Source organism: Anolis carolinensis, chromosome 5 (assembly GCF_035594765.1).
Source record: "Anolis carolinensis isolate JA03-04 chromosome 5, rAnoCar3.1.pri, whole genome shotgun sequence".
Lineage (NCBI taxonomy): Eukaryota > Metazoa > Chordata > Lepidosauria > Squamata > Dactyloidae > Anolis > Anolis carolinensis.
Window position 1 is genome coordinate 15,239,296 of NC_085845.1, and position 21,863 is coordinate 15,261,158.

The 21,863-nt window shown below is 42.1% G+C and overlaps 1 protein-coding gene across 1 annotated transcript in view; it reads right to left on the bottom strand.

Annotated features, from left to right (window-relative positions):
* The window catches only part of prkg2 (protein kinase cGMP-dependent 2), an 80,961-nt gene that overhangs the window by 13,300 nt on the left and 45,798 nt on the right, over positions 1-21,863 (bottom strand). The window contains exons 8-13 of the mRNA XM_062981517.1: positions 12,550-12,644; positions 10,968-11,036; positions 9,585-9,683; positions 5,491-5,641; positions 3,538-3,674; positions 1,170-1,259 (exon numbers count right to left, since the gene is read on the bottom strand). Of these exons, the coding sequence (XP_062837587.1) occupies positions 1,170-1,259; positions 3,538-3,674; positions 5,491-5,641; positions 9,585-9,683; positions 10,968-11,036; positions 12,550-12,644 (641 nt within the window). The remainder of the gene's footprint in view (positions 1-1,169; positions 1,260-3,537; positions 3,675-5,490; positions 5,642-9,584; positions 9,684-10,967; positions 11,037-12,549; positions 12,645-21,863) is intronic.

The window sequence follows — 21,863 nt, forward strand, 5'->3', positions numbered from 1 at the left end:
TCTGTTTTCCCCCTCCCTTTCCCTCTCACCCCCTCCAGGAATAGTTGTACCTGTCTTTTAAATATTACTTTATTTCTTCAATGATGAAGATGGTCTGATTTAGTTCCTTGCATTTTCCTTTCCCTTTTACTCTGACTATCAGCTCTTTCCATTTTGAGTCCCAGTTCTCTTTAGAATATCTGTTCATATATTTAATTCTCCTTTTCACAATATAATCCTGCAGCATATAATCTGCTAAGTGTTCATTCCAATTTTTTATTTCCCATGTTCTGTGCTCTTTCCATCCTGGGGCAACCTTAATATTATGAAATATAAGGTAAAGTAAAGGTAAAGGTTTCCCCCTGACATTAAGTCTAGTCATGTCCGACTCTGAAGGTTGGTGCTCATCTCCATTTCTAAGTCGAAGAGCCGGCGTTGTCCATAGACACGTCCTAGGTCATGTGGCCAGCATGACCGCATGGAGCACCGTTACCTTCCTACCAGAGCAGTATCTATTGATCTACTCACATTTGCATGTTATCAAGCTGTTAGGTTGGCAGAAGCTGGGGCTAACAATAGGAGCGCGCCTCGTCCAGATTCGAACCGCCAACCTTCCAATCAGCAAGTTCTGCAGCTTAGCAGTTTAACCCACTGCACCATCAGGTTAAATGAAATATAGAAATGTAAAGGTAAAGGTTTCCCCTTGACATTAAGTCTAGTCATGTCCAGCTCTGGGGGTTGGTGCTCATCTAAGCCAAAGAGCCGGCATTTTCTGCAGACATCTCCTAGGTTATGTGGCCAGCATAACTACATGGAGCACCATTACTTTCCCATTGAAGTGAGTATTGATCTACTCACATTTGCATGTTTTCGAACTGCTAGGTTGGCAGAAGCTGGGGCTAACAGTGAGAGCTCACTCTGCTCCCTGGATTTAAACCACCAACCTTTCAGTCAGCAAGTTCAACAGCTCAGCGGTTTAATCCACTGCACCACCAGGGGCTCCTTCTTTAGTTCAACCGCCAACCTTCCAATCAGCAAATTCTGCAGCTTAGCGGTTTAACCCACTGCACCATCAGGTTAAATGAAATATAATGCATATTAATTAAGGGGATGTAGAAGAGAAGGAAGAAAAAGAGGAAGAGGAGAGAAGAGGAGGAGGAGGAACAGACGGTTATTATAACCATCTCTACCTGTCCCTCAGGATGCTCCATAGTTCACCTCCAAGGCAGGCTTCCAAAAGCATGTAAACGTATTTGTTGTCTTTGAAAGTTCGGTACAATCTGAAGCAAAGCAAAGGGGAAACAAAATAAACCAACTGTCATCTAAAACAAGAGACAATCTCTTTAGCATAGCAGTGATACTTGAAACTTACATAATGTTTTTAAGCATACAAAATAGATTTCATGGATTATCTGGTTTTTATCTTTACTGTAAATCTATAGAGAAGAGGCAGACAGTTTTCATGGGCCCACACTGTTGGCAAATGACAAACTTAAGGCCACAGTTCTACCACCGCCATGGTCTTGTTTTTAAGAAGTCTTGTGTTGAGTTAAAATGGGCAGATAATCAAAATGGAGATATAAATGCCCTGTGTTGTCAGAAGACTCCTAAAATGAGAAATACACTTTTCCTTCCTTCCCCCTCTCTCCCCTTTCTCTCTTATCTGTTTATAAAATTTATATATTTCCATATTTCCCAAAGCACTTTAAGGCTGCTTACCAATAATAAAAACATTAAGTTTTTTTTCTTTATTTTTTCTTATTTTTTTTTCTCTCCTCTCTACTCTTTTTTCCTACTTTCTAACAAAAATAAATGTTCCCCCACTTTCGATGGAAAAATACTATTTTCTTATCAAGATATATATATAGATGTTTCTTTTCTTCATTTTTTATATATAAAACTTTGAATAAAGATAAAAAAAACATTAAGTCAGTAACAAATCAAACAGCAAAAGGAACAGGAGATCAAAAACAGTCGCAAGGAGACTAAAATATACAAATGAGCAACCTTCCCACAATGAAATTCAAACACTTAAAAATTCATGTCTTCACATTATATTTTCCTAATCTGCTCTCGGCAACTCCCTTTTTGGAAGCGGGAAAGGAAATATATAGTTCTTAAATAAGACATAAATGGTCAGGAAGGGAGCTATGAATTATTAATTTTCTTCAGAATTATTCACCAAAGGCTTTTTAAAATCAAAGGGGATATGGGGTGCAGTGCCCTTTAAAGATGGAAAATTCACCATCCTCCAAGACAAAGAAGTTCTTCCTAATGTTTAGGTGGGATATCTTTTCTTGCAATTTGAATTGTTGTGTTGCTGTGAGTTTTTCAGGCTGTATGGCCATGTTCCAGAAGCATTCTCTCCTGACGTTTCACCCACATTTATAGCAGGCATACTTAGAGGTTGTGAAGTCTGTTGGAAACTAGGCAAGTGGAGTTTATATATCTGTGGAAAGTCCAGGGCGGGAGAAGGAACTCTTTCTTGTATGTTTGAGGCAAGTGTGAATGTTGCAATTGATCATCTTGATTAGCACTGAATAACCTTGCTGTTTCAAAACTTGGCTACTTCCCACCTGGGGGAATCCTTTGTTGGGAGGTGATTAGATGGCCCTGATTGTATCTTGTCTGGAATTCCCCTGTTTTTGAGTGTTGTTCTTTATTTACTATCTTGATTTTAGAGGGTTTTTTTTAATACTGGTAGCTAGATTTTGTTCATTTGAAGCTGCAAGGCTATTCAGTGCTAATAAAGGTGACCAACTGCAACATTCAGACTTGTCTCAAACAAACAAAGGGTTCTTTCTCCCACCCTGGACACTATTCCATAAATATATAAACCCCACTGAGGATACCTGCCATAGATGTGGGTGAAACGTCAGGAGAGAATGCTTCTGGAACATAGCCATACAGCCAGGAAAACTCAGATATCCTCGGCTAGCAGGGACTTTTAGTATACAAAATAACATTTGCCAGTTCCGTTCTTACATCTAGTTAATGATCCTGGAATAGTATATTGGTTGAGTTTCCCTTAGCTGAAATCCTAAAATCCAAAATACTCCAAAATTCAAAACTGTCTACATGGGTGGCTGAGATAGTGACGCTTTTTCTGATGGTTCAATGTACACCTACTTTGTTTCATGCACAAAAGTATTTAAAAATATTGTGTATTAAATCATCTTCAGGCTATGTGTACAAGGTGTATATGAAACATAAATAAATTTTGTATTTACACCTGGTTTCCATCTCTGAGATATATCATTATATATACGCAAGTATTCCTCCCAATTGGGGGAAAACCTGAAGCATAGAACAGTTCTGATTTCAAGCATTTTGGGCAAGGGACACTCAATCTGGATTTATGATGGGAACAAATTATAATTTGGAAGAAGATAATGCAATGGCTCCTGAATGGCACTCCTTAATTTCAAAGTATACTGTCTGTTAAGGGACTGGCTGAATGTGGAAATAAAAAATAATGGAATGTGGCAAATAAACAAACAATAATGTCAGTTTCTATTAACAATAATTAAAGCAAACAGGAAACATAAAGCAATTTACCTCACAATGAATGGAGAGCAAGCCTCTTCTAGAATTCTCTTTTCAGAATGAATGTGTTCCTGCTGTTTGGTATCCACTATGTGCTTTTTCTTAATACATTTCATGGCAAATGCTATGCTTTCATTCTTAAGTTTCACCTAAATGTATCAAGAAGAAGAAAAAAGATCAAATGGGTTGCACAAAATAAAGTTTTTCCCACTTTAACCCTCACAAAATTCATTCAGTGTAAACATAACAGAATAATATTTTGGTTTTTTTGCCATAATGAGGACTGTGGCCATCCGGCAGAAATGATGGTGACAGCAAGGAGACACTTGCTACTCTCGGGACCCGTCCAGAGTATTGCTACTCCAAACTGGCACCAGATTATGGGTTATGTCTAGAGGATCTCTAAAACAGTTCTTGGGAATATAGGACTACCCATTCCTTTTTAGTTGTAGGTCCTTTTAAAATACGGTTTTGTGTATGTTTTTTCTTTACCAGAATCCAACTCAAGCTTTTAGGAATCTACAAATTTCAGAGTCAAGAGAAACTTCTTCCTATTGTCTGTCTTGGGAAATTAATGCAGTGAGCCCTTGGTATCTGTTGGGATTTGGTTCCAAGATCTCCAAAAACCATGGATGCTCAAGTCTCATTCTATACTATTACATAGTAAAATGGTGTCTCATATATAAAATGGCAAAATCAAAGTTTAGGGGTTTTTTTGGATTTTTAAAATACCTGTTTTCAAGCCTTGAGTTGAAAACAATTCAAAATGCTGGCTTTAGCCTATAAAGCCTTAAGCGGCTCCAGTCCAATTTACCTGACCGAACATATCTCCCTCTATTTTATTTATAGTATTTATATTCTTATCTCAAAGGGGACTCAGGGCGGATCACAATGTACATATACATGGCAAACATTCCATGCCATGCGACATACAGAGACAAAGACACAAAGGCAATGTAACATTTTCTCTCTTCCGGTTTCATGAGGGTATTCTCGATTCTGGCTACAGGGGGAGCTGATGCTTCACCATCATCCACTGTGACACCGAGTCCTTGATGGATTACTTCCTTATTCCTTTCCGCATGCTGCTGGACAATTTTTTTATTATGTTGTAAATTAGTTAAATTAGCCTCCCCACATAAGCGGTACCTAATTCCCTACTTGATATAATAATAATAATAATAATAATAATAATAATAATAATAATAATAACAATAATAATAATTTTATTCTTATTCCCCGCCCCATCTCCCCGAAGGGACTCGGGGCGGCTTACATGGGGCCAAGCCCGAACAGAACAATAAAAACAAAACAGTGAAACCAATAAAACCAATAATCAGACAATAAAAGCAAGTCATAAAAACCACATACAAGATAAAAAATGTTAAAATCATGGATTGATAGATGTAACTATCTTTCAGGTTGCTTAGGCCAACAATGAGCTGGGCTATTTTAATGGTCGGGTGCTCAATCCAACCCGGGCTGGCTTTGAACTCATGACTTCTTGGTTAGTAGTGAACCAGTTAGTAGATTAAGATCTTCTGGGAAGGTTCTGCTCTGTTTTTTTATGGAGGGCATTGAACTTGTGCCAACACTGAACCAGCCTGAGCCCTTCAGAGTTGAGAAGGGCGGTATATAAATACCACAAATAATAATAAATAAATAATAAATAATAGTTGAATCAATTGATATAGAATCTGTGGATACAGAGTGTTGACTGTAGTTCTTTTGATACAGAAATATGAATCCATTGCAATCATTTTCCAGCTGTAACAGGAACCAGAGCCCAGGTGAAATCTAGCATTGGCACTTGACAGCTGTATTGACGGAACAGAGAATGGGAATAAAAAAGGAGACTGCAACAGAGCTTTGTTGTTAACCGAAAGCACTGCTAAGGGATTCATATATTAAAGTACAAACTTGGATCGAAAGGTTAAATAAAACATTAGAATATCAAATTCTTACAAGCTCAACTCTTCCAAATCCACCAACGCCCAGAGTAGCAACAATTTCCAGGTTCTGAAATGGGCAAGAGGAAGGAAACTGGGCGACTTTTTCTTTCAGCTGTATCATCTCCAAAGAGACATCACTAGGTAATCGCTCCAAGGAAGAGACTCTGCATTAAAAAGAAATAAAATATCCTCTTCAGTTCAGTATCAACTGAGCATGTTGCTTAAAAAAAATCCTGTAGCAGTCCAATAACACTTCAAAAAGTCTTTCTTGTAGCCACATACGTTGGCTTGGTTCCTCCTCCTAATGGGACATCTCTTGTGTTCAGAGACAGGCTGTTTCTGATCTAGCAGCAGAATATGCAAGATGAAAGTAATCACAAACTAGAGACATTCTTCTGTTTGTGTGAAACATTGGCCAAAATCTTTGACAGCATTTTCTTAGGACTTACTGGAATTGACATACTGCAGCTGTATTGTTCTTCTTCACCACTGGAACAAGGGGAGATATCTACACTGCCATACAATGAAGTTTGAAACTGGATTAAATATCCACTGTAGACACATGTAATACAGGTCAATGGAGTTAAACTACACTACATGTGTTATCAAAGGCTTTCATGGCCGGAATCACTGGGTTGTTGTGCATTTTCCAGGCTGTATGGCCATGTTCCAGAAGCATTCTCTCCTGACGTTTCACCCACATCTATGGCAGGCATCCTCAGAGGTTGTGAGGTATATTGGAAAACTAAGCAAGGGAGGTTTAAAAAAATCTTGTATTTTGGAGGCCAGTGTGAATGTTGTGATTAATCACCTTGATTAGCATTAATGGCCTTGCAAGCTTCATTCCTGCCTGGGGGAATCCTTTGTTCTGAGGTGTTAGCTGCCCCTGACTGATTCATGTCTGTAAAAACGCTAAAATCAGAACAGTAAATAAAAAACAACACTCTGAAAACAGAGGAATTACAGACATGAATGAACAGGTGCTGGGCTATATTTCTGAGGAAGTAACTGGCAAATCTACCTCTGAATATTCCTTGTCTAAGAAAGTCCAGAAAGCTTTTGGTGAACTTAAAAATGGTAAAATGTTTCAAGTGGCTTATGTTAGCTCAAGAAAATACTTTATCTCTACCTATTGTAGTATTCTAATCCAGATAATGGTTTATAGTCTAAACTTGCATTCAGCAAAGCTACAGGAGAGCAAATATTAGCATCCATCTGCTCCAGTTAATTCTGCATTAAGCATATTTTGCCAATTCCCAAGATTTGCTCACCAAGAAAATTTCAGAACCTGGAAGCAGACACAGAAAAGGCAGCCTATCATATCTCCATTAAATATGCCTGGGATCGAGAGAGGCACATTCTCTGAACATCTGAAAGCTTGGACATGTTCATATAGAAATTCACAAGTCATAACCACCACTGGCCGTTGTCTTGTTTCAAGCTGCTCTTTTGGGAAGTGTGAATTGACCAATGGCCCCATGGCATTGGTAGAACAAGTCAAGTCTTGCTTCTCTTGGAAGAAGATCTCATTAGGTTTAATGACTAAGAATTGTGGGAAAAGAGGAATATGACCTCAAAACTATACAGAGTTTACTCAGTTGGCAAGGGGCATCCCAGTTCATAGCAATGGAAAAGATCTCTCCCTGTGTAGAGTAGGCTCTGTAAATAATAATCCACAAATATGTCCCTTTGTATAGAAATTAATTTTCTATAAGAAAATTAATATTCTGTTTAAGTGAAAAGGAAGGGCGACCTCCATTTGTGCATGATATGAACCATCTTTCAACAGGAAAAAAAATAGTAATGCTCATTTGGATTGTCTATATTAATGCTCATTTGGGTGATTGATTAAAACTAAAAGCCTTAAAAAGGTAAATGAGTCTCATGCCATATATAGCATCATCTCCCATTACTATGCTTCTATATTTCTGGCTCTAAGCAGTAGTCCCTTCCCTTGCAAAAAAAACTTCAGCACAAAAGCTAATTTGGAAAACTTTCTTATTTTGGATTAAAAAGATTAATTTAAGGAAAATCTGAGATAGCCTAGACATTTTTTCAAAGTCTCCTTGTATACCAGATATCAAAACTATGGGAAGATGAGCTTCGTTTGCTTCCTACCGTTCTATTTAAAGCATTTTTAATAGTACAATTTCATGAGATATTAAATATTGATTGCATTCTATCTCTTTGGGTACCTCGAATCAGTAATGGTATTTTTCTAGTTTTATGAAATCGCTGAGATTTTTTATACATTTACAGAAGAGCATTGAAAAGTTACTGAGTTAGATTTATAGAATCCCAGTCATCATGGGAGTTCTTTTGGAGACTTGTACTCCCCAAAAAATAACTTTTCTAAGCTCTTATTTACACAAATGAACGGAAGGTCGGGAAACTGGTCATCTGAATACCAACTGCAATATCTTCATCTAATGGACCCATTCTTCTTCTATATTAATGCTCATTTGGATGATCTATTAAAACTAAAAGCATTAAAAGGAAAATGAGTCTCATAACATATATAGCATTATCTCCTATTACTATGCTTCTATATTTCTGGCTCTAAGCAGTAGTCGCTTCTCTTGCAAAAACTTCAGCACAAAAGCTAATTTGGAAAGTCATCTTACCCATATATTTATTTTTAATAATAATGTATTGTCTCCTCTGCTTACTGCTCATTACTGCTGCCCTATAGAAGAAAATGTTTTCTCAAGGCAGTATACAAGAAACAAGATCTTTACATGGGAATTAGTGGGATGTAGTGGTTTAATAGCTGGATTAGAGCTCCGGAAGAACAGGGTTCAAATCCATGATCAACCTTGGGCAAATCACACTTTCAACTTCAGAAGAAGTCAATGGTAAACCTCCTCCAAATAAATCTTGCTGGGAAAACTCACATGGAGTCACCCTAAATTTCAGGGCACATTTAGTTGAAAGCAACAAGAAAAACATATCATTTTACAAGAATGTAAAACTATACTATGAAAGATGGCATCCCATATTTGCAATGCATCTTTACCTATAGTGATACTGTAAATCCAAATTGAGTTGTCCTAAACTGGCTTAGATCAGGGCACGGAAGAGTGAAATTGAAGTCATATATTAATCTGTTGAGAATAAAAGTTTTGCCAAAGGTCTGAGACGATGAAGCCAGTTGGTGGACATTTGAGTGTGGTGATAGAGTTATCATTGGATGCCATTAAGCTGCCATTGAACAGCTGGGGAAATTCATTGTGTAATGACATACTGAATATGCAAAACTGGAGAAAAGCAGTTATACTGGCAATCTTCTTAATTATGCGAATGTAAAATCCCAAGAAGATATCACTCCAAAACTGTATGCAACCAGGCTTGTAGTTAATTTTCTATGCAAAATCTCTTTGCTTAAGGAACTTCCTGTTGTTTTCCATTTGCCATGAAAAAAAAAAACAGAAGCACTCATGCAGAGAAAGAATTTGAAAGCTATGGAGCATATAGGGAAACATCTCTGCAGCTGAAACAGTGAGACATTGATAGAGTGGATATATTTCACTGCTGAGCAGCACCACTGGAAAAAAGACAAGGCAGCCACATATGTCCATTAAATAACATCTCAGTATCATAATATCTGCTGCCCTTAGATATTAGCTACATCTAAGATGTTGTAAAAGTTGGCAAAGTTTGTGTTAAGGTTTGGCTTCAGCAAGTATCAAAGTGGGTGGAAAATGCTGACTAAGTTTCAAAATCAGAGGTGCTGCAGCATTCTATGAATTTCAAACAAGGTCACTGCCCAAATGTAAAAGTGACATCTCTACTGTCTACCTTTTCACATCAGGTTGCCTTCTCGGCAACTTTGAGCATCAGCTAGATTTTTTTTCATGTCAAGAGCGACTAGAGAAACTCCAAGTCGCTTCTGATGTGAGAGAATTGGCCATCTGCAAGGACATTACCCAGGGGATGCCTGGATGTTTTGTTGTTTTTACCATCCTTGTGGGAGGCTGGGTTGGATTTGAACCAGCAAACTTCAGGTCAGCAACCCAACCTTGAAGTTATCAATCCTGCCAGCACAAGGGTTTAACTCACTGCACCACTAGGGGCTCCTACATCAGCTAGATGAAGATGAAGACTTACTGTGCATTCCTTTTTTCATCATCACGAGCGAGAGTAGCCACGTAACCAGCAAGGTAAGCCTGGAGCTCTTCAAAAGTCCCAACGGTTTGGTTGAAGGTTCTGCAGGCACAAATAGAATGAAGAAACATAGTAGCACCCTGCTGAAGTATCCCATTTCCATGCATTATATCATATTTGTATTACCCGTATATACTCAAGTATAAGCTGACCCGAATATAAGCTGAGGCACCTAATTTAACCTCAAAAAACTGGGAAAACTTATTGACTCAAATATAAAATGAGGGTGGAAAATGCAGCAGCTACTGGTAAATTTCAAAAATAAAAATAAAAACCAATAAAATTACATTAACTGAGGCATCAGTGGGTTAAATGTTTTTGAATATTTATATAAAACTGTAATTTAAGATAAGACTGTCCAACTCTGATTACCTATCATTCAAACATAAGCCAACCAGGACCCTCACTCGAGTATAAGCTGAGGGGAGATTTTTCAGCCCTAAAAAAGGGCTGAAAAAATCGGCCGATACTTGAGTATATACTGTAAGTTGTTTTTCCTGTTAAAGAAAATGAGAATTCATTAAGAAAATGAGAATCCATTATCCAAAACCTGAAGCACACCAAGGTTGTCCATGTGGATTTGACACTGTTTGGAGTAGAAAAGGATGTGTAGTTTTTTTTGGCTCTGGCAGTTGCAGATGATGCTAACGTATGGGAAAATGAGTGACAGCAACATGCAAAGACACTCTTGTAGATATTCCACCAATCCTTTTTATTGATTTGAGAGAGCAGAGAGCTTTCTCTCAATCCTCTCATCAAGAACAGAGTTATCTTTGCTCAATAAGATTGAGTGGCAGGGATTCAACAATCATTCACATTAATGAGGGAGACACTTAAGGTCTTTCAGTCTCCAAATTGTATGAACCCATGATACGCCATAGGATTTATACAGCTAACACAAATTAAAGTTTCACTGATTTTAAAGCACCAATAAATCATGTGAATCCCTAATTCAGTGAGATGTTTCTGCCTTTGCTCAAGAACTATTGCACAATTGTACGCCCTGTATCTGTTAAGGTGGATGTACAAAATGTGCTTCTCTCTTGGATGACACAAAAATCTATTTTTCAAACCTGTGCTGGTTTATCATTTCAAAACACATTGGCCCCTTCCCTGTAATCTTTGATAGCTCCACAGCGATCACTGTCACAAGATGACTACAAAAAGATGTCTCATAAAAGTAAATATGAATGTGAATATGCTATCATCTTGCAGATTATAAAGAGAGTATCACCATGTAAAAGGAATGCACTGTTGATGATATATAGAGTGAATACATTTGAATCACTGAGAAGAAAAGCAACAAAACATAAAGTTGCTACTTACTCTCTATCGACAACAAGACACTCCACATCATTTTCATCCGCAATTATATTAGCAGACCGAACATCGTCACTGTAATCAAAGAAGATCAAAACACTGAATCAACAGAATAAATAGAAAAATTAAGATGTGCATCGCTGGTGTTCATTTGTGTGTGTGCATACACATACAACATGTTCCAGAAATCAACAAAACCAATGAGATTGCAGTACTATCCCCTACACACCCATTAACAAGACACATTGCCCAACAATACAGCCCTATAAACCTGAGGGATTAATCTATTGAACATAATGGGACTCTTCTAAAGCAGTAAACCTTTATTCATAAATCTAGGGCTAGAATCCTCTACCACAGTATGTATTACATAACTTTATATATATTTAGCTATATAGCAAAGGCACTAAGAAGACCTTTTAGTGAATTGTGAAGACACTGGTAAAAGTGTCCTTATGCCCATTGGTCTCAATGCATATCAGTTCTATTATGCATCAATTCCCATGCATATCAGTCACTTTTCTGGTTCCTTCACACAGTAATATAATAGTAGCCTTTTACTAGATACACTTACAAAGCTGTAACTTTCCAATAGGATTCTAATCTACATTTTCTAATGTATCTTTGCTAAATATTTCCAAGAAAGAAATTACAATGTCCTGCTTGCAGCAATGTGTCAGCTATAAACCCAACAAAAGTGTTGCAAGTAAGAGAGGATAAACAATGGGATGACACTTTTAAAGCCAAATCCCACTTTGGGGTTTTGATCTTACAAAAAAAAAAAAATAAGTCTCATAAATCTAACCGCCATCGTGTCCTCTGATTTTCTACCCAAATGATGTCTTTAAATATTCAACTTGCATTATTTGAATGTTATGATGCAGAAAAAATAATAAAAGGAGAGTCTTGTGACACCTTATAGACTAAAATGGGTTTTACTTCATGAGCGTTCTTAGGTTACAGCTCAGATACATTAATGAGCAAGGTTGGAGTCCACATAAATGTAATGCAAACAAAACACACGTTTTATAAGCAACCTTTATGTGTTATTTTTGTTTTAAGTACATAATACTATAGCCTTTAAATATTTATTGGACAGCCAATCCAATGCTGTATAATCCTCTCAGAAAAGCTGGAGTTTTCTTATTGATTGTTGGAATGAAGAGAGACCACTTGGCTTACTCTACATAGCCTTGTTGCGTATGAGTTGATCATGATGGGAGGTTTATTTGCTAGATTATAAAATGGGTTCATAAAACAATTTGAATTAGTTTCATAGTAGATTAACCTCTGCATGGATGCATATTGAACTATGGTTTGGTCAAAATATAGATATTTGGGCAATAGAAAATTTACCCTTCCAATGGGCATAAAAGATGCTGTGAGTGAAGAAGTAGTAGAACGGACATCTAATCTTAAGTGCATATGTGCTAAAAGGGATTAGTCATTTACCCCAACAATACTGCCCACAACCTATTCTATTTGTGTTTCCACAACCTATTCTATTTGTGAACAGCTTCAACATCACCCAAAAACATTTGGAAAGTAAATGTGAATGTTTATGAACCAGAAGTAATTTTGAACTAACCTGATGAGGGCCCTTTCCCCAAAGTAATCTCCTTTCTGTAGTGTTTTAATCAACTGGGTTTGTGGCTGTCCATCCGTGGTCTGGGTGACCTTAACCTAGGAAACAGAGTACTACACATTATTTGTCTAATACAAATACAATGAAATCTACTCATTTCCTTTAGTCTCTCATCATGCATTATTCATCCTCCTGCAAAAGTATAAACAAGAGGCAACAAACAATAGATTATTAAAAATCCACTTGGGTTCAATCAAAGCAAATAAAACAGCATAACAAAACAACAATGACACATAGCTTCCCTCTCTGTTTCTTGAAACCAGGCTAACACTTTTAAAATGCTGGAAGGGAAATTTTAAATTTGCATGGAAATGTTGGGCTTTATAGACATTTAGTGCTATCCATCAAACCATTCCCGGATGATAAGCTTCAATACCCATTCATTTCAATGGACAAACCTGAATATGCATGAATGTTGCGAGTGTATGTGTGTGAATATTCATTCCCTTCGGTGAAAAGCTCAGGGGCCCTCAATGCAAGTGGAAGCATCATCGCTTCCAAATATCCATTCTGGCAAAGAACACTTTGCAAAGCAACCGATGAATAATTACCCATCTCATATGGGTTGCAAGGGTAGGAATGCAAAACAGACTAGTCCCCGTTTGTGCAACAAAAGAGATGGTAGAGTCTTGAGGAATACAGGATGAACTGCAAGCGACAGAGGCAGCAGGAGGACATTTTTGCTCCCTGGCTTCAGGTAGGATTTGGCTAAGATTTGGCTAAGATTTTAAACTGAGTGTGGGCTTGGCTCCTGTGGTCAAAGTCTAACTGTTGTGTGACTGTTCTGTTGAAAGAGAGCCAGGTACTTAAGTTGATTGACAGCAGGCATTGTCCCCTGTTAATTGAGTTTCTGGGAAAGCTTTATTTGCCAGTGTGAGTTTCTGCCAGAGCCTGATCCCAGAAGGGCAGTTGGTTCTCGCAGAGGCAGAGGCAGCAGGAGGCACCTTTACTAACTATCCTTTGCATTACATACAGGAAACAAAGCAACATAAAAAAATACACAAAGAGGTGGTTTGTTGCAGTTTGCACATAAAGTGCGTGCATATTACTTAACTGTACAAAGATCCCACTTGGCCACCACGCTCACCAAGTGTGATGACTCATGGGTCATGTAGTCCCATTCCTAGTGCTGTTGTGACTGACGAAGAGGAGAACTTGGGTTTTCCTCCATTTCAGCCAGAAAGGGAACCATTTCAGCCAGAAATTGAGCCTTTGCACCTGCAGGAGGCTTGTCTTCCAGAAATCTCCCAAACAAGCCCGGAGTCGAGTTCTCCCCCTTTTTCGCGCCGTAATTACATTCTCCAGCAGAAAGGAGTGCAACAGGCTAATTGCAGGAGTTTGAGAATAGCAGCAAAGCATTCAGATGATTAAAGCCTGTTCCCATGAGAAATTTTAGGGAGTCATACATCTGGACACAGAGATTGACTTTCGTTTCTGGTTCCCCAGAGAAGTGTTCTCTGGTGGGGAAAACAAGGCCTATTTAGGTTCCTTGCTCCCGGAGGGGTCTTGCGGAGTCAATTTCGTCAGCAACTGGAGTAGTGTGTGTGGACAGCTACTCCGCTTCCAAGCCTTTGTTCCTGATTCAAGCCTTCGTTTTCCAGCCTTGTTCTTCCACGGATTTTGCCTTGCTTTCCAAGACCCAGCCTTGCCTTGTTTCCCGGATTTTGCCAAGTAAATACCACGGATCTTGTCCTTGCTCCTCGTTCCTTGCTGCCTTGTATCCAAGCCTTGTTTTTCCAAGAATCAAGTTACTTCCTAGCCTCGTTCAAGTTCATGGACTAAAAGACCTTGTCATCTCCCCTCACTTTGCCTGGCAAAGTGAGTGTTTCGGTTATTGGATTACAACTTTGGACCTTAATATTTCATATTGGACATTGCTTCTTTGGACTAATTTTGACCTTTCCTGAAAGGTCTACTCCTGGACTAATTCATACGCTTGCTTTTATTAACTTTACATATTTCTTTAATAAAGATATTAGATAGATTCTGGCCTCTGTGTAAGGTTATTGGTGCTCTGCTGCCTGGGTCCTGACAGTTTGACTCCGCCACCCTAAGCACCAATTAACCTAGGCCAGAATGTCTACCGGGCCGGGAGGCCAACCGATCAGCTACACCATCGATAAGGATGAGGTGGACCGGATCCGTGATAAGCTCAATGCGCAGGATGGGGAAATAAAGGGTTTGAAGGAACGCGGAATCCGTCTCCCGGCCATGGCGTTGCCAACAAGTTTTCTGGAGAAGCTTCTAAGGTTCATGTTTTCCGTCGTCAATGCCAGGCTTATCTAGAGGCCCGTGCTGCCGAGTTTCCCCAAGAAGACATCAAGGTGGCGTGGGTTTACAGTCTCCTAGACGGGCCAGCGGCCAACTGGGCGACGGCACTGTTCGACCAAGCCTCCCCACATCTAAGGTCAGCGCAACACTTCTTGGACCACCTTAAGGAGACCTGGGGAATCGAGGACAATTTGGAGGCAGCCGGCCACAAACTCCGGCGCCTCTCCCAAGGGGACAGACCCTTGTCCCAGTACATAGCCGAGTTCCGAGTGCTGGCCCACAACACTGGATGGAACGATATAGCCCTTAGAGGACAATTTCGGGAGGGCCTCAACATTGAGATGCTGGAAGAAATCTCCAAGGTGGATCCTCCCCACTCTCTTGAAGCACTCATTGATCAATGTTTACGAGCTGAAGTCATGCTTGCCAACAGAAAACAATGGGTCCGAGGCCAGAGCGGTAGAGCTGGGGTGAAACCTCCCGCTCCCACCGGCGTCCAGCCGCGCCCAGTATGGAGACCCCCGCCACCAGCCCCATACCCCAGAGGGAGCGAGGAAGTGCCGATGCAGTTGGGCAATGTGCGTCCCAGATTAGATGCCGCCGAGAAGGCCCGCCGCCAACGCCTAAATCTCTGTTGGTACTGCGGAAACGGGGGCCACTTCACCAGAGAATGCCCAGCCAAAGGGAAGCCCGCCGCCCGTCTGGCGGCGGCGTCCTCCACGGAGACGAAGACGTCTGAGGTGGCTGGCGCACAGCCGGCGGGGGAAGCCAGCGACCGGGCATAGAGAGGCTCGCCAACCCGGTCAAAAAACCCACTCAAGAGCCGCCAACCGGGGTCCTGTTTCTTCTAGTGGTCACCTTGTGGTCAGCAAAAAAAGGACCCGTCATGATCCATGCCATGATAGACTCCGGAGCCACCAACAATTTCATTGATAGAGAGTATGCCGACTCTCTGGGATTACAATATCATGATTTCAAGAATGCCCGTGTGGTGCAAGCCATCGATGGCCGCCCCCTCAAGACGGGTCCTGTAAGTCAGTGGTCGGAACCCACCAGAATGTGGATAAGGGAACATATGGAAGAGATTTCCTTCTTTGTTACCGAGGTTCCTCATTTCCCTGTGATTTTGGGTATTCCATGGCTGACACTTCACGACCCAAGCATCTCCTGGTCCAACAGAGAACTGCAGTTTGCTTCAAAATATTGCCAAAACCATTGCCTTGTAGCTAAGATCTGCCATACCACAGACACTGAACCCATTATCACCTTGCCCAAGAAGTACTCAGAATATTGGGATGTATTCAATGAAAAAGAGGCCGAGAGATTACCCCCACATAGACCTTATGACTGTGCCATTGACTTGGTGGAGGGGGCCCCGATCCCGCGAGGACATCTCTACTCCCTGACTGAACCGGAGCAAGAAGCTCTCAGGGAGTTCATAGAGTCAAACCTTCGCAAGGGATTCATCAGACCCTCTCAATCCCCAGCCGCTTCCCCAGTGATGTTTGTGAAAAAGAAGTCAGGGGAATTACGCTTGGTGGTGGACTATAGAGCATTGAACAATATCACTAAGCGGAACAGCTATCCCCTGCCCTTAATCTCGGACCTACTAGACCGACTTCGAGGAGCCAAGGTCTACACCAAGCTGGATCTTCGGGGAGCGTATAATCTAGTTCGCATCAGAGAAGGGGACGAGTGGAAGACCGCCTTCCAGACTAAATTCGGATTATTCGAGTCCCGAGTTATGAATTATGGATTATGTGGAGCTCCCGCAACGTTCCAGCATTTTGTCAATGACATCTTTCAGGATTATCTAGATTGGTTCTTGATCATCTACCTGGACGATTTTTTGGTGTTTTCTAGATCACAATCAGAACATGAGAACCACGTCAGAATGGTGTTACAATGATTGCGGGATCATGGACTTTATGCCAAGCTGGAAAAATGTGCTTTTGATCTACAGGAGGTAGATTTCCTGGGGTACCGCGTCTCGCCACTAGGGCTCTCCATGGACCCGGCAAAAGTTTCAGCAGTATTGGAATGGCGGGCGCCAACCAACAAAAAAGAGGTGCAACGATTCTTGGGGTTCGCGAACTATTACCGCAAGTTCATTCCAGATTTTGCCCGCTGGTCTGACCCAATCACCAGCTGCATCCGTGGGAAACAGCCCTTCCGCTGGACAGATCAAGCAGAGAAAGGGTTCCAGCAACTAAAGAAATTATTCACGTCCCAGCCAATCCTTCAGCACCCAGATCCTGAAACCCCTTTTGTTGTGCTGGCGGACGCCTCCGATGTAGCAATTGGGGCTGTACTCCTACAACCGGTGGGAGATCATCTTCATCCTTGTGCCTTTTATTCCCGTCAATTGACCGCACCAGAGAGAAACTACACCATTTGGGAAAAGGAACTATTGGCCATAAAGGCAGCCTTTGAAACTTGGAGACATTGGTTAGAAGGGGCCAAATTTCCCATTGAAGTCCATACTGATCATCGGAATCTAGAGCATCTAAGAACTGCCCGCAAGCTAAATCAGAGACAACAACGCTGGGCTTTATTCTTTGAACGTTTTAACTTCCAAATTCATTATGTAACCCCAGCCCAGACCAAGCAAGCAGATGCTCTGTCACGGAAACCGGAATACGCTGCAGGACGCAAGGAGACCTTTGAGTCCCAGCTGCTACAACCCGGGAACTTTGCCACGCTCACAGTGGGGAACACCAAATCCACTCCCATTGAATCAACTCCCTCTACTCCAGGGCCCCTTTGTGCTCAAGAAATCAGGGCTAGTCAGCAAGCAGATGCCTGGGCGCAGGACCAACTTCGCCAAGGACTACATTTTCCCTTTTCGCTTAAGGATGGGCTGCTTTGCTATAGAAATCATGTTTACATCCCCCCAGGACCGGGCAGGGAAAAGGCACTTCGTTTGTGTCATGACTGCAAGCCAGCAGGGCATTTCGGGCTATTCAAAACTATGCATTTGATCCTAAGAGATTTCTGGTGGCCCAAGATCCGCAAGGATGTAGAAAAATATATCAACACCTGCCCAGTATGCCAGCGCTCCAAGACAAGAAGGGAAAAGCCCTCAGGGCTTCTGCATCCCCTTCCTACCCCATCTCGCCCATGGGAGATAATCTCTGCAGATTTTATAACTGATCTACCACCTTCCTGTGGATTCACCACGATCCTAGTGGTGGTGGACCTTTTCACCAAGTTAGCCCATTTTATTCCCTGCGAAGGCCTTCCCACGGCCAAAGAGACTGCAGATCTATTTCTCCAACATGTTTTCAGATTGCATGGATTGCCCAAGAGTTTGGTCACTGACCGTGGGTCCCAATTCACCTCTCGCTTCTGGAAGGCACTACAAAAACTATTGGGCATAGACTCTCGTTTATCTTCGGCTCATCATCCTCAAACAGATGGGCAAACTGAGCGCACCAATGCCACTTTGGAACAGTACCTTCGCTGTTATGTAAACTACCAACAGGACAATTGGGCTTCCCTGTTACCACTGTCGGAGTTTGCCTACAATAATGGGGTCCAGGCTTCAATTAAGGAAACCCCGTTCTTTGCAAACTATGGCTTCCATCCACGTTTCTTTCCTCCTGTCATTGAAACCTCAGAAGTTCCCGCAGCAGAGGACTGGCTGCAGGAACTCACAGCAGTGCAGCAACTTTTGCTCCAGCAACTGGACCAAGCCAAGGAGGACTATAAACGCCACGCTGACAAGCATCGCCAGCCGGGCCCCGAAATCAAGGTAGGAGACCGGGTTCTTCTGTCCACTCGCTTTTTGCCCTCCCACCGTCCCTGCCGGAAGCTAGATGCCCGTTTCATTGGTCCCTATCCAGTGGTGGCGCAACTTAACCCCGTGACTTTCAAACTCCAACTTCCGCGCTCTATGCGCATTCATCCAGTGTTCCATCGCTCCCTGCTCCTTCCGGCGGATGGTGTGCGCCCTGATGCAGACCGGCCGGCCCCCACCCCTGTTCTGGTGGACGGAGAAGAAGAGTTCGAGGTTCAGGACATTTTGGATTCTCGCTTTCACCGCCGCCGCCTACAATATCTCATTGACTGGGTGGGTTTTGGCCCCGAAGAGCGCTCTTGGGAAGACGCTTCCACGGTTCATGCTCCTGATCTAACCCGCCGCTTCCATCAGACCTATCCCGCCAAACCGCGGCCTCGCGCCTCGGGGAGAGAGTCCCAGTTTGAGAGGGGGCTTGAGGAGGGGGATAGTGTGATGACTCATGGGTCATGTAGTCCCATTCCTAGTGCTGTTGTGACTGACGAAGAGGAGAACTTGGGTTTTCCTCCATTTCAGCCAGAAAGGGAACCATTTCAGCCAGAAATTGAGCCTTTGCACCTGCAGGAGGCTTGTCTTCCAGAAATCTCCCAAACAAGCCCGGAGTCGAGTTCTCCCCCTTTTTCGCGCCGTAATTACATTCTCCAGCAGAAAGGAGTGCAACAGGCTAATCGCAGGAGTTTGAGAATAGCAGCAAAGCATTCAGATGATTAAAGCCTGTTCCCATGAGAAATTTTAGGGAGTCATACATCTGGACACAGAGATTGACTTTCGTTTCTGGTTCCCCAGAGAAGTGTTCTCTGGTGGGGAAAACAAGGCCTATTTAGGTTCCTTGCTCCCGGAGGGGTCTTGCGGAGTCAATTTCGTCAGCAACTGGAGTAGTGTGTGTGGACAGCTACTCCGCTTCCAAGCCTTTGTTCCTGATTCAAGCCTTCGTTTTCCAGCCTTGTTCTTCCACGGATTTTGCCTTGCTTTCCAAGACCCAGCCTTGCCTTGTTTCCCGGATTTTGCCAAGTAAATACCACGGATCTTGTCCTTGCTCCTCGTTCCTTGCTGCCTTGTATCCAAGCCTTGTTTTTCCAAGAATCAAGTTACTTCCTAGCCTCGTTCAAGTTCATGGACTAAAAGACCTTGTCATCTCCCCTCACTTTGCCTGGCAAAGTGAGTGTTTCGGTTATTGGATTACAACTTTGGACCTTAATATTTCATATTGGACATTGCTTCTTTGGACTAATTTTGACCTTTCCTGAAAGGTCTACTCCTGGACTAATTCATACGCTTGCTTTTATTAACTTTACATATTTCTTTAATAAAGATATTAGATAGATTCTGGCCTCTGTGTAAGGTTATTGGTGCTCTGCTGCCTGGGTCCTGACACCAAGAGATGCAACAAAAGCAAAACATTCCCATCACATGCACCAGCTGTGGCATGTTCCGCTTTTTCACACAAAAACTAGACAACTACAACTGCTCCAAATGCAAACAGATGACTCTGATGGAGCAGAGGATCCAACAGCTCGAGCACCGTATTAAGACCCTTAAGGACATTCAGGCACTCGAGCTCTTCTTGGACACTGCACAACACGCTGCTGTAGATCTGCAGCCTGCATCACACCAACACCACCACTCAAAGGTAGACAACCCTCAGGCTTGGAAGGAGGTCACCCATAGAAGGAGACGCAGGACCAGGCAGCCTCCGCAGAACTCCTCTGCTCAGCTGCATTTACACAACAGATTTGAAATTCTTACATCATTAACATACAATCAGGAAACACATCTTGTGGAGGACCACAGTTTCTTAGATACCACTCAGTGGACCACCCTGGATCAATGCGCAGGGGATAGCCCTGACGGGGACAGTGCATCACCACAGTCACACTTATGTAATCATGCAAATGCTCCATCCCCAATCATAGACCAGGAGCAACAGGAACATCCTTGGGAGAGTAATGGGCTCTCGGATGTATCTCAATGGATTGTCATTGATGAATGCACTGGGGATGTTGAGGAGGAGGACAACACTTTACACCTACATGATTCACTTCAACAGGAACACTCTTCAGGGGACATACACACTGTCTTGCACAAAAGGGACCCTGTCAATCCTCAAAGGAAACAGGTCTTGGTAGTAGGTGACTCCCTCCTTAGAGGAACGGAAGCCATCATTTCCAGACCGGATGGGATGGCTCGAGAAACATGCTGCCTCCCGGGGGCAAAAATACACCATATCACTCAGAGGCTCAGCAGGCTCCTAAAGCCCCATCACCCTCCCCACCTTATGTTGATTCATGTAGGTACCAATGACACCGGTAGGCATACTTTTCAAAAGATCACAAATGATTTTCGAGCTCTGGGAACAAAGCTAAAACTGTATAATGTACATGTGATCTTTTCATCCCTCCTCCCCGTTGTAGGACACGGCTCTACAAGGGCCAGAAAAATAGTACAGGTCAATAACTGGCTCAGAAAATGGTGTCAAGAGGAGCATTTTGGCTTCCTTGACCATGGTCTACTCTTCCAAGAGGATGGACTACTGGCAAGCGATGGGGTGCATCTCACACAAGTAGGAAAACATCTTTTCGCACACAGACTCACAAACCTCATCAGGCACACTTTAAACTAGATCCACTGGGGGAGGGGAACAACAGCCTGGCGAACACTATATTACCCACGACCACAGGGAACCTCCAAAAGGCTAAACGGAGGGCTGCACAAACACAGCAAGGACCAAGTACAGAGAGCACAATAATCCCAAATAAACAGTTTGAGGGGAGGTCACAGGGGCTTACATGTCTTTACACTAATGCTCAGAGCATGGGAAATAAGCAAGACGAACTCCAACTCCTAGCACAGCACCACACATACGTTGTCATAGGCATCACTGAAACCTGGTGGGATGACTCCCATCACTGGAATTTAACCATTGAGGGCTATAACCTCTTTCACAGAAATAGAACAAAGGGGAGAGGAGGGGGGGTAGCTTTATATGTCAAAAACAGTTACGTTGCAGAAGAAATGCAAGACTGTAATCTGGGAAACCAGCTTGAAAGCATCTGGATAAGAATCAAGGGAACCGGGACTCAAAAAGATCTTGTCGTGGGTGTCTACTACAGACCTCCGAGTCAGGATGAAGGACTTGATGAAGCCTTCTGTCTTCATCAAGTCCAAACAGGCACAAAGAAGAGATATA